Here is a 14,843-nt window from a genome sequence, read left to right on the forward strand (position 1 = left end):
AATGCAGTGCAGTGCGGTGACACGGGCTTCTTCTTCCGGCGGCGGGATGCCTGTCTCCTCTTCTCCGGCGATCCTCTTCTTCCGGCGGCGGGATGCCTGTCTCCTCTTCTCCGGCGATCTTCTTCCGGCAGCGGGATACCTGTCTCCTCTTCTCCGGCGATCTTCTTCTTCCGGAGGTGGGATGCGGCTCTCCTGTCTCTTCTTCTCCGGCGGGCAGGAACTGAAGGTGAACGTGACGCCGGGACGGTGCATCGCCCCCATTCGTCACGTCACCAGGTCCGATATCCTCCTGTGATTGGTCCAGGCTTGAGTCTGGACCAATCACAGCCCGGACATTGTGAAAGTGGGGTGTGTCGGGGCGCATTGCTCTGCGCCCGACACACCCCCAGAAGAGCGCCAATCGGCGCCTCTGCCGGGCGAGGGTGGGGTCGAAAACCCCATACCCAGCACACTGTCAGGCGCCCCTAGTGGGCGAAAACTTGACTTTTTTAAATTTAATCTTCATTTTTTCTGCCTTGTTAGGGGGGGGGGGCGGCGCCCCTGCGCCCTCTATGGGCAGGCCGCCACTGGTCTTACAGCAGGACAATGACCCAAAGCACACGTTAAAAAGCACCCAGAAATGGTTTAAGACAAAGCGCTGGGGAGTAGTGAACTGGCCAGCAATGAGTCCAGACCTAAACCCCACAGAGCACCTGTAGAGAGATCTCAAAAACAGCAGGTGAGGAAAAGGAACCTTTCCAATCTGAGAGACCTGGTGCAGTTGGCTAAAGAAGAGTGGTCCAAAATTCCACTAGAGAGGTGTAAGAAACTCATTAATGGTTACAGGAAACAATTGATTTCAGTTATTTTTCCAAGGGCTGTGCTACCAAATAATAAATTGAGGGTGCCAATATTTTGTCCAGTCCATTTTTGGAGTTTTGCGTGGAATGTGTCAGATTTGGCTTTTTGTTTCTCCACTTTTTTTGTGTCATGCAAATACAAACAAGAGAAATAAACATGAGAATGCCTAAACTTTTCAAATTGCAGCAATTTTCTGGGTGAAGTGGTACATTATCTGACAGAAATGCAGGGATGCCAATATTTTTAACCAATAATGAATATGCAAATGTACAACTCCCAGAGGGGAGAAGACAGCATAGCACAATAGAACATAAACTTTATATACACCCCTGTCTGTCTGTACACCTAGACTTTATGTGTTCACGCTGCACTCACTTTTTTATTGGGTAATAGCAAGTCCTAACTCGAGGTCATTATTTACAATACTGCATGATCTCTTTTCAGAAATGAATGTGAGACAGGATAACAAGTAATACATGAAAGGTAGTGTATTTCTCAATCTAAATTCCCACACCAAAATGACTCTGCGTCAACATGTGATTTCCGTAGGGTGGGGATTGGCAAAGGAGAAGCAGCTTATAATGTACTAGACAGCAGTCTAAGTAAGAACTTCCACACATAGATCAAGCTCTGCAAGGTTAGTATGTTATAATATTATTTAAATGTGGATGAATTTGTTGTGATTTAGTATTGCCATATTGTAAATTTTAACAATAGAGTACATCATTTTTATTTTGTATAAGACATTTTATCCCATACTAAAGTAGCATATGCAAATCTATCTATCATCTATCTATCTATCTATCTATCTATCTATCTATCTATCTATCTATCTATCTATCTATCTATCTATCTATCTATCTATCTATCTATCTATCTATCTATCTATCTATCTATCTATCTATCTATCTATCTATCTATCTATCTATCTATCTATCTCGCTATCTATCTCTCTAATCTATCTATCTTGCCTTTAATATTAATGTACCTTAGCTATCATTTTTCACTACTATAAAATTGAATTGCCAACATTTGGGTTTGTTTTCTGATTGTACATATTTGCCAAGACATATTCACTACAAATAATTACCCAACCAATACACTTGAGTTATATTTGTAGCAAATCTGCTTAAGTTGCTGAATGTACAGAAATTGTGTTGGAAGAGTCTAGAAATAATGGACCTCCATAAACACTACACCGCTGTAAAGCAATACATCCCTATGGCTCTCCCTTACTGTAAGCATGTATGAAATAGAGCAGCTGAGGAGTCAGGATGGCATCCGAGTGAGTCAATGCACAATGGGCCCCATCCCTCTGGGGTCCATGTACTCTGCACACATCACACACATAGAGGATATGCCACTGGTAATGACTTTCCCCCTTCCAGTCTAAATACTGCTGTATAGGATTTTTCAGGAGGTTGACGTGAAGACACATTCAGGCACTTTTGCTAGATCTAGGTATAATGGACTTACTGGGGTTTTAATTATTACATAACTGGACTAAATCTTATTTATTTATATCTTTCTTGAGTTAGGCTTCCAATGAATACTCTAATTGGCCACAATAACCTTTATCTATCATCATCATTATGCTATTACAAAATAATATAGATAAAGTAGTAGTGGAAGGTTACAGCATACCTCCCAACTTTCTGAGAAAGGAAGGAGGGACACCTATTAGCAAAAGTATGTAGGCCTAGGACACACCCCTTACCAAACCTCCTTTAAAGCGGTAGTATCCCGTTTTTTGACACTTTTACCTACAGGTAAGCCTATAATAAGGCTCACCTGTAGGTATAATTAATATCTCCTAAACCGGCACGGTTTAGGAGATATTTGCAGTGCATGCAGCCGCTCACGCGAGCGGCGCATGCGCTCTGAAGGTCCAGGGGGACCTTCAGTTTTCCTAGCCGGCAGCTTGCCGGAAAATCACTCCCGTGCGCATGCGCGGGAGTGACGTCATCGCGGCTCCGGCCAATCACAGCGCCGGAGCCGCCGAACCCGGAAGAGACGCCGAGGGATCATGGTGGCGCCCGCAGCGATGTCCGGGGGTCCGTGTCGGGGCTTCGTTCTAAGGTAAGTAATGCATAATGAGCTAGTATGCGATGCATACTAGCTCATTATGGCTTTGTTTTGCAGGTTTTTTTTTTTTTTTTTTTTTTCATTTTCAGGTTTACAACCGCTTTAAAGGATAATTATACCAAAAAAAATGATTGGTCAATCCTTTAAATGCTTTTTTTTTTTTTTTTACCACTACTATTCCTTTATGCTGGCTTGTAAAATTCGCAAATGCAGCATTTTAGAAATTGGATGAAAGGTTTAGCACTAGGAAACAATTTTTGATAGATAAATAATGCATTTTATATACAACTATATAGATCAGACCAAAATTAGGGACAGATGTGGAGGAATGAGGAACAGAGGGGCTTTGTTCCAAATGAGGACAGTTGGGAGTTATTGTTACAGCCTTCAACTGTATCTATAGCTAATTGTATTTTTGTTTTGGATAGAACATGGAATATGTTAAAGTACAACTAAAGGCATTACTTTTCTTTTTAGTTTTGGATAGAGTGGAGAGGGATTAGAACACCTGTCAGTTTTTATTGCTGTCTGTGCTCCTGTTAAGGAGAGTCCTGTTTACCATTATCATTGAAAGTGAAAAGTAAAAGAAAACCCCAAATTTTGGGTTGTCCCTAGAAAAGTAATAGAGGAAATATTCCAATAGGGACACTAGTTTTGGTGACCTGGGGGTCCCCAAAGAATTCCCTTATTTTGGAGGAATTTCCTCTCACTTCCTAGTTGGCTATGGCACAGGAAGTGAAGGGAAATTTCTGCAATGGGACACAGATGGCGAAAAAAAAAAAAATCTGACAGAGGTTATAACCCTCCTTTACTCTATCCAAAAGGGAAAAAAAAAAAAAAGATTCGCCTTCTACTTTGAGAACATTTTAAACGTTATCACACTATGGGATATGCCTGCTGTTCTTATCTCTGCATGTGAGAGATCTGGAGGGGCAGACGAGTATACAGGAGGACAACTCTAGATGTGAAGCATGTGTACAGCCTCATTAGTGCTGTGAACATGAATATACCCCACAGGGGGAAAGGCTTCTGGTGAGTGAGGTTAACACGGGGGTAGCACGTGTGAAGATCACCGCCACATTGCGAGACTTGAATATCATTATCATCGATTTTCAACATATATGTTTTAGGACTTTATTTTTTGCAATTGTTATTGACAATTAGTGTCTGCCACCTTACTTGACACAGCACTTGTCACGACTTTATATAATTTTATTTGATGTATATATATACATTTTTTGCATATATATTATCTGCTTGAATTATATGCACAGTTCTTTAGGGTGGAATAAGCACAGTATTTGATTGCACACGATGTAAATTCATGAATTTGTAAATTATGTATCTGGTAATCAATTGAGTCACCTAATTTTTAAACTAATCACAAGCAGCGCCACACCCACCTATAATTAAATTATTTAACGGGCTGCTATTCCTCCCCCTAACACCAAAGATGCAATGTTTATTCCCACCAGGACACTTTTTACTCCCATAGGAAATCTGATTAATTGATATGAGAAGTCAAACTAGTTTTCTTCTCATTCTTGTTACTTTTTTTTTTTTTTTGTTGTAAATAATGAACCCTTTAGCATTCAATCGATATTAAATGCAACCAACATGTCTCAAAAACGAGTTGCATATACTGTATATAGCAAATGTGTTTCTTTATAATGTATATTTGTCTGTATGATCAGAGGCACACCAGAGATGGAGCTAACATTAAAGAACATCTTCCTGTTGATTACCATCTTTCCAACACTTCTTCATGCCTATCCTGATGGAAAAGTGGAAGCTGCCTGCTCAACAATGATTCCTGGTCACGGTCCGCAACCTCAAACCACCTTTGCTCCATATAGCCTGACTTTAACAAGTACCAACTATACTGGAACACTAGCCTTCTTAGGTAAGTACACAAGCTTAAAATGGAACTATGAGATAAAATAAATCTGTCTGTCAAAATAAATATTATATTTGAATATTAAAAGAAATGTGTTGTTTTTGTATACTGTATGCTTTTTTTTAAAATGGTGCTCAAAACTCAAAGCGGAGTTCCGGCCTCAAAATCGAAAAAAATAGATTTTGGGCCATCCGCTTGCTGAGTGTCACCTGAAAAAGAAATGGATGCTCCAGGTTTTTTTTTGTTCACTTACCTTGTTATAGAAGAAAATATACTCACCTTCCTTCCTCTGCGGCCCCAGCCCGCGCCTTCTCTTCCGGCTTGCGATGACTCCTGGGAGCTGAACATCATCGCTCCCAGGAGTCAAGGCGCCTGCACCGGCCCCGCTCATAAGTTCCGGTGCAGGCGCGGCATTCCCTGCTAAACAGTTTCTGGGCAGTTACAGGTTTTCCAGTTCAAAAAATAAAATTGACCAAAAACTTTTAAAGTTTTCCTTTTAGTACTTAACTCCGGTCAGGTACAAAAGACGCAATTGAATGCAGCTTCATATTTATATATTTATTTACATATAAGTATATACTTATTTATACATCTGTAAATGTAATACAAGCAGTATATGAACCCAAATTGGACTTGGTATCAGCCATTTGCAGTCTCTGTGCAGCCGAGCTTTGACTGGGGGAGGGAGAAGCAGCTCATGAAGACAAGGAACACAGTGCAAGGAACACGCTCATGGGGGATGAGATCAGAGTGACAGAGAGATGTGCTCATCATCAGTCTGCAGCTGCTTCTTTTATTGTCCAGCCATAGGCTGGGGGGGGGGGGGGGTAATACCTAAGTGTTACTTAAAGTGGATGTAAACCCAACAATGAGCTTCTCTTATTTGCTCTCTTTTGGTCTGCTACAGTAATTTTACTATTGAAACATCTGCAATTAAGTGTTTTTATATTTCCCTTGCGCAGGGGAAATGTATTTTGTCATACTATTGAATGTTTTGTGTATTATCATTCCAATAAGTGAAAAAATTCCTGTTGATTTTGCTAGAAATCTTTTAAGCTGAAACTGTCCTATGTCCTCTGCCTGTGTACCAGAAGGGGTTATGGAGGTGATGAAGGGTTGTATAAATAAAAAAATTTGCTTGCATATGCAGGTATCCATTCAAAGTGTATCAAAAGCCAGCATGTTATATTTTTTTTTATTAAAGTGTATCTAAACCCCAAAATAAAAATGTAATATGACAGGTTATCGGTCCTTAGATGAAGTCTTTAGATTCAGGTTAACAACATTTGCTGCAAATACTGTACATGAAATATCTGTTCTTGTGTGTTGTTCTTAACAGAAAGACATTGTCCTTGTCACTTCTTGTAAGATTAAAAAAAAAAAAAATATATATATATATATATATATATATATTGTGGGAGATTAGCTCGGTGGTGGGTATGGATGACCCCTTGGGGGGGTTTGTTACACAGGGAGATAGCCGAGAAGTGGTTGCAAACAGTTTGGTTTATTCATGCAATTTTCTTCACACAAGTGCAAGCGTCAAAAACATCAAAATAAAAATAAAACACAAAATAAATCCTTGCCACTGTGGGCGGCTACCTTTTCACATACAGGAACCTACTTACGGAGTCTGTCTCATACCTACTGTTGGGCAAACTTTGCTGATCCTACAGCAGACACTCCATAGTCCATGTTTTATCTCTTCACACAACAAATGTCCATTGAACATGTCCCTTTTCCTCTTCATATTGAGCATGTCCCTTTGCTTTTCTCTTCACATAGAACACATTCCTTTGTTTGTCTGTTCACATAGCAACCATTCCTTTGCTTGTCTCTTCACATAGCAAACAGTTCATTTATTTCTTCCACATAGAAATAGTTCATTTTCTCACCTTGAGAAGTCTTCACACTTTTTACCCTCCTCAGCGCACATCGCTTCAGGAGGTCTTCCCCATGCTCTCACAGCTTCAGGGGGCATCCCTTCTGACTGTCCTCCTCTCCCCAGCTCACACAGCCTCAGGAGGCAGCAATCCTTAGACTTCTTTTGGACAAATTATAGAGGCCTTAATTTCCTCATTCTGAACAGCTGAAGTCTGTTCAACGTCCTTAGACAGTTCTGGCTACCTTTGCAGCCGACACCCTATAGTAATTGGTGAATTTTCTAAACCAGGTGGAAATGTATCTCCTGTCTGTGACTACATCCACAGATTTACCTGACTTCCTGTCACAATATATATATATATATATATATATATATACACATATTTTTATTGTGTAAACTAATCATTCCATCAGTCCACTGTGTAATGGAAATGAACATGTTTAACCACTTTAGCCCCAGAAGCTTTTGCTGCTCAATGACCAGGCCACTTTTTTCAACTTGGCACTGCGCGACTTTAACTGACAACTGCACTTTTTATTTTTTGTGATATTATACTTTACATTTTCTACTTTGACTGTTAAAAAATATCCAATATATTCAATTTTTGTCATATATTTAGGCCAAAATGTATTTAGCTGCAGGTCCTTGACAAAAAAAAAATTCCCAATGAGCGTATTTTTATCCACTTTAAGACCGGAAGATTTTACCCCCTTCCTGACCAGGCCATATTTTGCGATTCGGCAATACGTGACTTTAACGGACAATTGCGCGATTGTGCGACGCTGTACCCAAACAAAATTTATGTCCTTTTTCCCCCACAAATAGAGCTTTCTTTTGGTTGTATTTGATCACCTGTGCAGTTTTTTTTTTTTTTTTTTTAAAAGAGCGACAATTTTGCAAAAAAAAAACAAATTTTTTTACATTCTGCTATATAACATTTCCAAAAAAATGTAAAAAGTTTTCTGATACATATTTTTGGTAAAAAAAATTGCAATAAGCGTATTTTGATTGGCTTGCGCAAAAGTTATCGCGTTTACCAACTACGGGAAAGATTTATGTCATTTTTATTTTTTTACTAGTAATGATGGTGATCTGCGATTTTTGTGTGACATTGTGGCGGACAGATCGGACCCCTAACTGACATTTTTGACACTTTTGGGGGCACCAATGACATTACTACAGTAATCAGTGCTATAAATATGCACTGTTACTGTAATAATGACACTGGCAGGGATCAAGGGGATAAATGTATGCCTCATGCTTACTGACGTGTGTGGGGGGGTGGGGTTCTGTGACACAGACAGAGATCGCAGGTACAGCTATGCTGAATCCTGTGATCTCTCCCTGTCTGTCACAGAGAAGATCCGCCTGCTTGTGTAAACATCTTCTCACACTTTCCCCGACAATCGGGGAAGAGAGGCACAGCGGGAGCGAGCTACCGGCGGCGCGCGTGATCCCCCGAGACCACTAGGAGTCCAGCGACATAGGTCTACGTTGCTGGACCCAGGGGAGCCGAGCTGCCGCAGTAATATTACTGTGAGCGGTCGCCAAGTGGTTAAAGTCCAGCCTATGTGACAACCATGGCTCAATCCATAGATACCATGAAGCTGCACATCAATGCAGACCCACTGATATTGGAAGAAATGGCAGAGAGGGCTCCCACCAGACCAAGCAGCGCCATTGGGCTTTCATCTGGTGGTAAATGGTAATGGATATCTCCTGATTTTTTTTTTTTTATTATCAAAGGAAAATTAGCCCAAAATAGTAAAAAATATATATTTTTTTAAAAATGTAACTGTATATTTCTTGCTACTACCATAACCTTTCACCAAAGACTAACCCAAATTAAATTATCCTGATGATTGCAGCAATACCATATATGTGTATGTTATTTGTACCCCTAGTACAGCCCAAAAACAATAGTGCGCATTTTGCTTTTGTTTTTAACCTACCTAAAACACACTGACACTGAGACTAACTGAAACTGATACTAATTAAAAAAAAATCCTGCCCCCCCCCCCAAAAAAAAAATAATGACCCAGACCTCGACCCAAACAATAACCCTGGCACTGACCTAGCTCAAAACTGGATCTGAGGATTTTATATTTTTTCATGAATTTTTTTTTAAATATTATTACAATGTATCTCTCTCCTCCATTCACAGAGAGAAAAAACACGGGGGTGGGCTTGATCACTGTGATAGACAATCAGAGGCTATCACAGCGATCAGGTGACCTGGAATTGGGAGTTCTGAGTCCATACGGGGCCTGTGGTTCCCACTAAGACCCCCAGTCTCTGTGCTAGGAGTGCGCTCCTAGCACTAAGCGAGATATGCAAATGTGTGGCCCGACAGAAATTTGCGTACGCTCGGTGTGAAGGAGTTAAGCTTTGAGAGGCGAGGTAAAACATGTTGGGGGCTGGCTTGGTGGGAGCCATAGCTGAGACTGTCATTAATACCAATACCAGTGGGTCTGCATTAATGTCCTTTGCTCATCAGTTGTTTCAAGTCAAGAGGCGCTCCTTCCCTGGCCTGCACTCACAATGGTGGACACAGGATTGCTTTCCCATGTAGCCCGAGCAGCACACATTTTCCTATCTCTCCATAGATACAGTGGATACAAAAGTGTAGCCATGAAGTGACAGGAAGTGTGTTATTTTCAAGATTACCAAGTCAAAAATAAAGGGAAAGAAAGCCTGATACAGCTGTAACATCTAAGGACTCATAAGCAGCATTACATATTTCATTTTTGTTTTGGGTTTAGGTACATTTTAAAATGGAACAACTAAACACTGTATGCTGAGGTGGGCTAAAGGATGAAAAAGCCCTTTCCCTACATTTTTAATAAATGTATGCCGTAAAAAATCAACGTGACATAATGTGCCCAACAAACAATTAAAAATGCATGAAAGTTTTGTTTTTCTAATTAATCTCACACTCATGTTAAGTCACACTCTTTATTTTCTCTTGCAGTTACTCTCAGCAAAGAACAAAATGGGTCCGACTTCAAAGGTTTCTTGATTCAGGCCCGTGCTCCTAATGGTGACACCAGCCTAGGCACTTTTGTGGTCAATAGCTCGGATATACAAACCCTTACATGCAGCTCCCCTGCAGTGAGTCTAATATACCTCTCCTATACATCTCCTATCTTATTTATGTCTATATATACACTGCTCAAAAAATTAAAGGAACACTTGGAAAACACATCAGATCTTAATGGGGAAAATATCATGCTGGATATCTATATTAAAATGGAATGGGTAATGTGTTAGAAACAAAAGCATGCAACATCATTTGATGGAAATTAAAATTATCAACCTGGAGAGGGCTGAAAATAAAAGTGAAAAAATGATGCAGCAGGCTAATCCATTTTGCTGAAATTGCATTGCAGCAACTCAGAATGGTACTCAGTAGTTTGTATGGCCCCCATGTGCTTGTATGCATGCCTGACAACGTCGGGGCATGCTCCTAATGAGACAACAGATGGTGTCCTGGAGTATTTCCTCCCAGACCTAGACCAGGGCATCACTGAGCTCCTGATCAGACTCAGGTGCAACCTGGCGGCGTTGGATGGACTGAAACATAATGTCCTAAAGGTGTTTTTATTGGATTTAGGTCAGACAATCGTGGGGGCCATTTAATAGTATCAATTCCTTCATCCTCCAGGAACTGGCTGCATACTCTCGCCACATGAGGCAGGGCATTGTCATGCACCGGGCATTGTCATGCATTGTCATGCACCAGGAGGAACCCAGGTCCCGATACCTAATAGCAGTCAGGGTGCCATTGTCTAACCTGTAGAGATCTGTGTATCTCTCCATGGATATGCCTCCCCAGACCATCACTGACCCCCCACCAAACCGGTCATGCTGAACGATGTTACAGGCAGCATAACATTCTCCATGGCTTCTCCAGACTCTTTCACATCTTTCACATGTGCTCAGGGTGAACCTGCTCTCATTTGTGAAAAGCACAGGGCGCCAGTGGCGGACCAGCCAATTCTGGTGTTCAATGGCAAATGCCAATCGAGTTCCACAGTGCCGAACAGTGAGCACAGGGCCCACTAGAGGATGTCGGGCCCTCAGGCCACCCTCATGGAGTCTTTTTCTGAATGTTTGGTCAGAGACATTTACACCAGTGGCCTGCTGGAGGTCATTTTGTAGGGCTCTGGCAGTGCTCAAACTGTTCCAACTTGCACAAAGGAGCAGATACCGGTCCTGCTGATGGGTTAAGGACCTTCTAGGGCCTTGTCCAGCTCTCCTAGAGCAACTGCCTGTCTTTTGGAATCTTCTAGCAATGGCATGTATGGATGTGCCATGTTGGAGGAGTTGGACTGCCTGTGCAACCTCTATAGGGTCCAGGTTTCGCCTCATACTACCAGTAGTGACACTGACCCTAGCCAAATGCAAAACTGGTAAAAAATAGTCAGAAAAGATGAGTAGGGAAAAAATGTCATTGGCCTTTACTTATAAAACCACTCCTGTTTTGGAGGTCATCTCACTGTTGCCCATCTAGTGCATCTGTTAATTTCATTAACACCAAAAAAGCTGAAACTGATTAACACCACCTCCTGCTACTTAACTGACCAGATCAATATCACTTAAGCTCAACTGACTTGATTCCTTTAATTTTTTGAGCAGTGTACACTGTATATACTGTACATATATATATATATCCTGTCAGAATACAATAGCACAGTGGGGCAGATCGCAGCACCAACATCGCATGTGTTAGTACAGCGATCTGTCAGTTTTGTTTTTTCGTTTAACCTGCTGGGTTGAATGAATAAACACTTGCACCGTGCACCCAGCTTAAGCGAGATAAGGCAGGGAGGGAGCTATGGAATTAGAGGGGGGAATAGTCACAGAGTTGAGAGAGGTCTTAAAACTGTTGGGTGGTGATTTAGAAAAACGTGGTCCACATTTAGTCCATGATCCTCTGTGTCAAATAGAATTATCACTCTTAGTTCAAAAGCTTTCCTTTCCTGAATAGTTTTGAAGTTGATTCCATTAGCCAGAAAATGAATTTATTCTGGCCACTGGGATAAACAAATGCTCAAGCGCTGAAAATGGTTTAGCCCCTGTTCACATTGGCGTGATTTGACATGCAATTTGACACGTCAGATCAAAAGCCAAATCTCGGCCTATTGCCCGCAACGGCACTGTCCCAGTCGGTGTGACGCCGACTTTGTGGTGCCACACCGATTTCCAAAAATAGTTCCTGCACTACTTTTGGTGACTTTGGTGCCGATTTTAACCACTTGCCGACCGCCGCCCGACTATATACGGCGGCGGTCAGCCCCTCCCAGGCAAAGTGACGTACCGGTACGTCACTAGCCTGGGAGCCAATAGGGGGGCGAGCGTGCGCCGCCGGAGGCGCGCTCCCACCCCCGCTCTTACCTGAAGAAGCCAGCGTGTGTGGCCGGCGGACCCGATGTCCACCGGTTACTCGCGATCGTCGGGTAGAGAGAGAAAAAGGCAGGCGGCTAATGTAAACAAAGCTCTCCCCTGTGTAAAAGCACAGATCACTCGGTCCTGCTATGTAGGACCGTAGATCTGTGCTGTTACACACACAGCCACATCCAATGACATTAAGAAACATGCCCCTAGGGACACACTTAACCCCTCCCTCTCCAATAAAGTTAACCCCTTCCCTCCCAGTGTCATTTTTACAGTAACAGTGCATTTGTATACAGGGCCGATCCTAGGGTCACAGGCGCCTGGGTGCAGAAATATTTTTGGCGCCCCCGCGTGGGCGTGATCATCTTACTAACTCCTCCCCTTTAAAATGTTTCTGTGCTAACAACTCCACCTCTCCATCTTTAAGCCCCACCACTGTTTGTATTCTTAATGCTCAGACAATGAAATCAAATGAAAACAAATTAAATCAGTATTTCCATAAAGCTGGTCAGCAGAGGGAAGCATGAAGTGCTCTAGAATTTCCTGGTAGAGGGCTGCGCTGACTTTGGTCTTGATAAAACACAGTGGACCAACACCAGCAGGTGACTCCCCAAATCATCACTGACTGTGGAAAATGTTGCGTTTCATTTGGAAATCAAGGTCCCAGAGTCTGGAGGAAGAGTGGAGAGACACAGAATCAAAGTTACATGTGGACAGTTCCACAGTCAGTGATGATTTGGGGAGCCATGTCATCCGCTTGTGTTGCCCACACTGCCAAAACTACCAATACCTGGTCACATGATCATGGGATCACTGTGCTTGAATGGCCAGCAAACTCACCTGACCTAAACTCCATAGAGAACCTGTGGGGTATTGTCAAGAAAAAGAGAGAGAGAAAGGAGAGAGAGAAAGAAGAGAGAGAAAAAGAGAGAGAGAAAGAAAAACAGAAAGAGAAAGATGAAATGTAACTGTAACCGGGAGAGATTTCTATTCACTAAAAAGGCAGGCACCATTTTACCAGTACCACATAAAAAATAAAAATAAAGTATGGATGCCTAGCTACCTATGATATGACCAAATACATATGGCTACCTTAAACTCACCTTGAAGCACACAATGTGCTGTGCAGCTGTGGCAGGCAGGCAGGGCACTGTGTTGTCGCTGAGGGCGACTGAGCTTGAACTGGAGGCCGAGGCGCCACTTTCTCCCTTCAGGAGAAACCGATGCGATTTTTAGATTATGCGCTATAAATGAAAAAACAGCGTCAATTTTGAAAAAAAAGAAAAAAAAAAGTGGTATTTCTCACTTTATGCTATATAATATTACCAAGAGCACTACACAGATAAACTAAAAGTAGGGGGCCAGACTGGCCCCTCTACTTTTAGTTAATCTGTGTATCACTCTTGGTGTAATATTATATAGCAGAAAGTGAGATACTACTTTTTTTTTTCAAAATTGACGCTCTTATTTTCGTATAATCTAAAAATCGCATTGGTTTCTCCTGAAGGGAGAAAGTGGCGCCTCGGCCTCCAGTTCAAGCTCAGTCGCCCTCAGCGCCAACACAGTGCCCTGCCTGCCTGCCACAGCTGCACAGAACATTGTGTGCTTCTAGCTGAGTCTAAGGTAGCCATATGTATTTGGTCATATCATAGGTAGCTAGGCATAAATACATTTTTTTTTAATGTGGTACTGGCCCGGCCCCAATAAATGCAGAGTGATTAGTGTGCCCCCTTCAATGCAGAGTGACCAGCGTGCCCCCTTCAATGCAGAGTGACCAGCCTGCCCCCTTCAATGCAGAGTGACCAGCGTGCCCCCTTCAATGCAGAGTGACCAGTGCACTTACCTGATTTGCAGCGGTGGCTTCTCCTCAGTCCCCCGCGTCTTCTCGAGTCCTCCCGCCTCCTCCTCCTCCTTGGCCAATGGCATGGGTTTGCCTTTCAGCCAATCAGGAAACAGGTCTCGGACATGCTTCCTGATTGGCCAGGAGAAGGATCCGTGTGACAATGGTGAATATTCACACAATTGTCACACAAATGGGTGGGCTAGGGCGCAGTGCTCTGCGCCCCGGGCCCACCCTTTTCTAAAGCCTATTAGAGCCTCTGGCTCTAATCAGGTGCTTCAGAAAAAAAACCCATTGAAGCCCCCTAATCTACATGCGTCCGGCGCCCCACAAGTAGATTAGGGGGCTGGACGCATGGATGGGGGGGGCGGCGCCCCTGCACCCCCAACACACCAGCCGCCACTGGCTGCTACTCTCCTATAATGTGCTGTGCCTGTGTGCAGCTGGGTGGCAGGCAGGGGCAGGCACTGTGGTGGCAGGCAGGCGCTGTGGTGGCAGGCGGGCATGGCGCTGTGGTGGCAGGCGGGCAGGCCCTGTGGTGGCAGGCCGCAGGTGGGCAGGCACTGTGGTGGCAGGCGGGCAGGCCCTGTGGGGGCAGGCGGGCAGGCGCTGTGGTGGCAGGTGGGCAGGCTCTGTGGTGGCAGGCGGGCAGGCCCTATGGTGGCAGCCCGCAAGTGGGCAGGTGCTGTGGTGGCAGGGGGGCGGGCCCTGTGGTGGCAGGCGTGCAGGCGCTGTGGAGGCAGGTGGGCAGGCCTTGTGGTGGCAGGCGGGCAGGTGCTGTGGTGGCAGGCCTTGTGGTGGCAGGCGGGCAGGCGCTGTGGTGGCAGGCGGGCAGGCGCTGTGATGGCAGGCCGCAGGCGCTGTGGTGGCAGGCGGGCAGGCTCTGTGGTGGCAGATGG

At 43.5% G+C, this 14,843-nt stretch overlaps 1 protein-coding gene across 1 annotated transcript in view; it reads left to right on the forward strand.

The window, feature by feature from the left end:
• Nucleotides 1-1,386: 1,386 nt before the first annotated feature.
• The window catches only part of LOC309561907 (putative ferric-chelate reductase 1), a 41,928-nt gene continuing 28,471 nt past the window's right edge, over nt 1,387-14,843 (forward strand). The window contains exons 1-3 of the mRNA XM_082265970.1: nt 1,387-1,477; nt 4,620-4,828; nt 9,679-9,818. Of these exons, the coding sequence (XP_082122096.1) occupies nt 4,633-4,828; nt 9,679-9,818 (336 nt within the window). The 5' untranslated portion in view covers nt 1,387-1,477; nt 4,620-4,632. The remainder of the gene's footprint in view (nt 1,478-4,619; nt 4,829-9,678; nt 9,819-14,843) is intronic.

The sequence above is a fragment of the Pelophylax lessonae genome, assembly GCF_965119305.1.
Source record: "Pelophylax lessonae genome assembly, chromosome: 8".
Taxonomy (NCBI): Eukaryota; Metazoa; Chordata; class Amphibia; order Anura; family Ranidae; genus Pelophylax; species Pelophylax lessonae.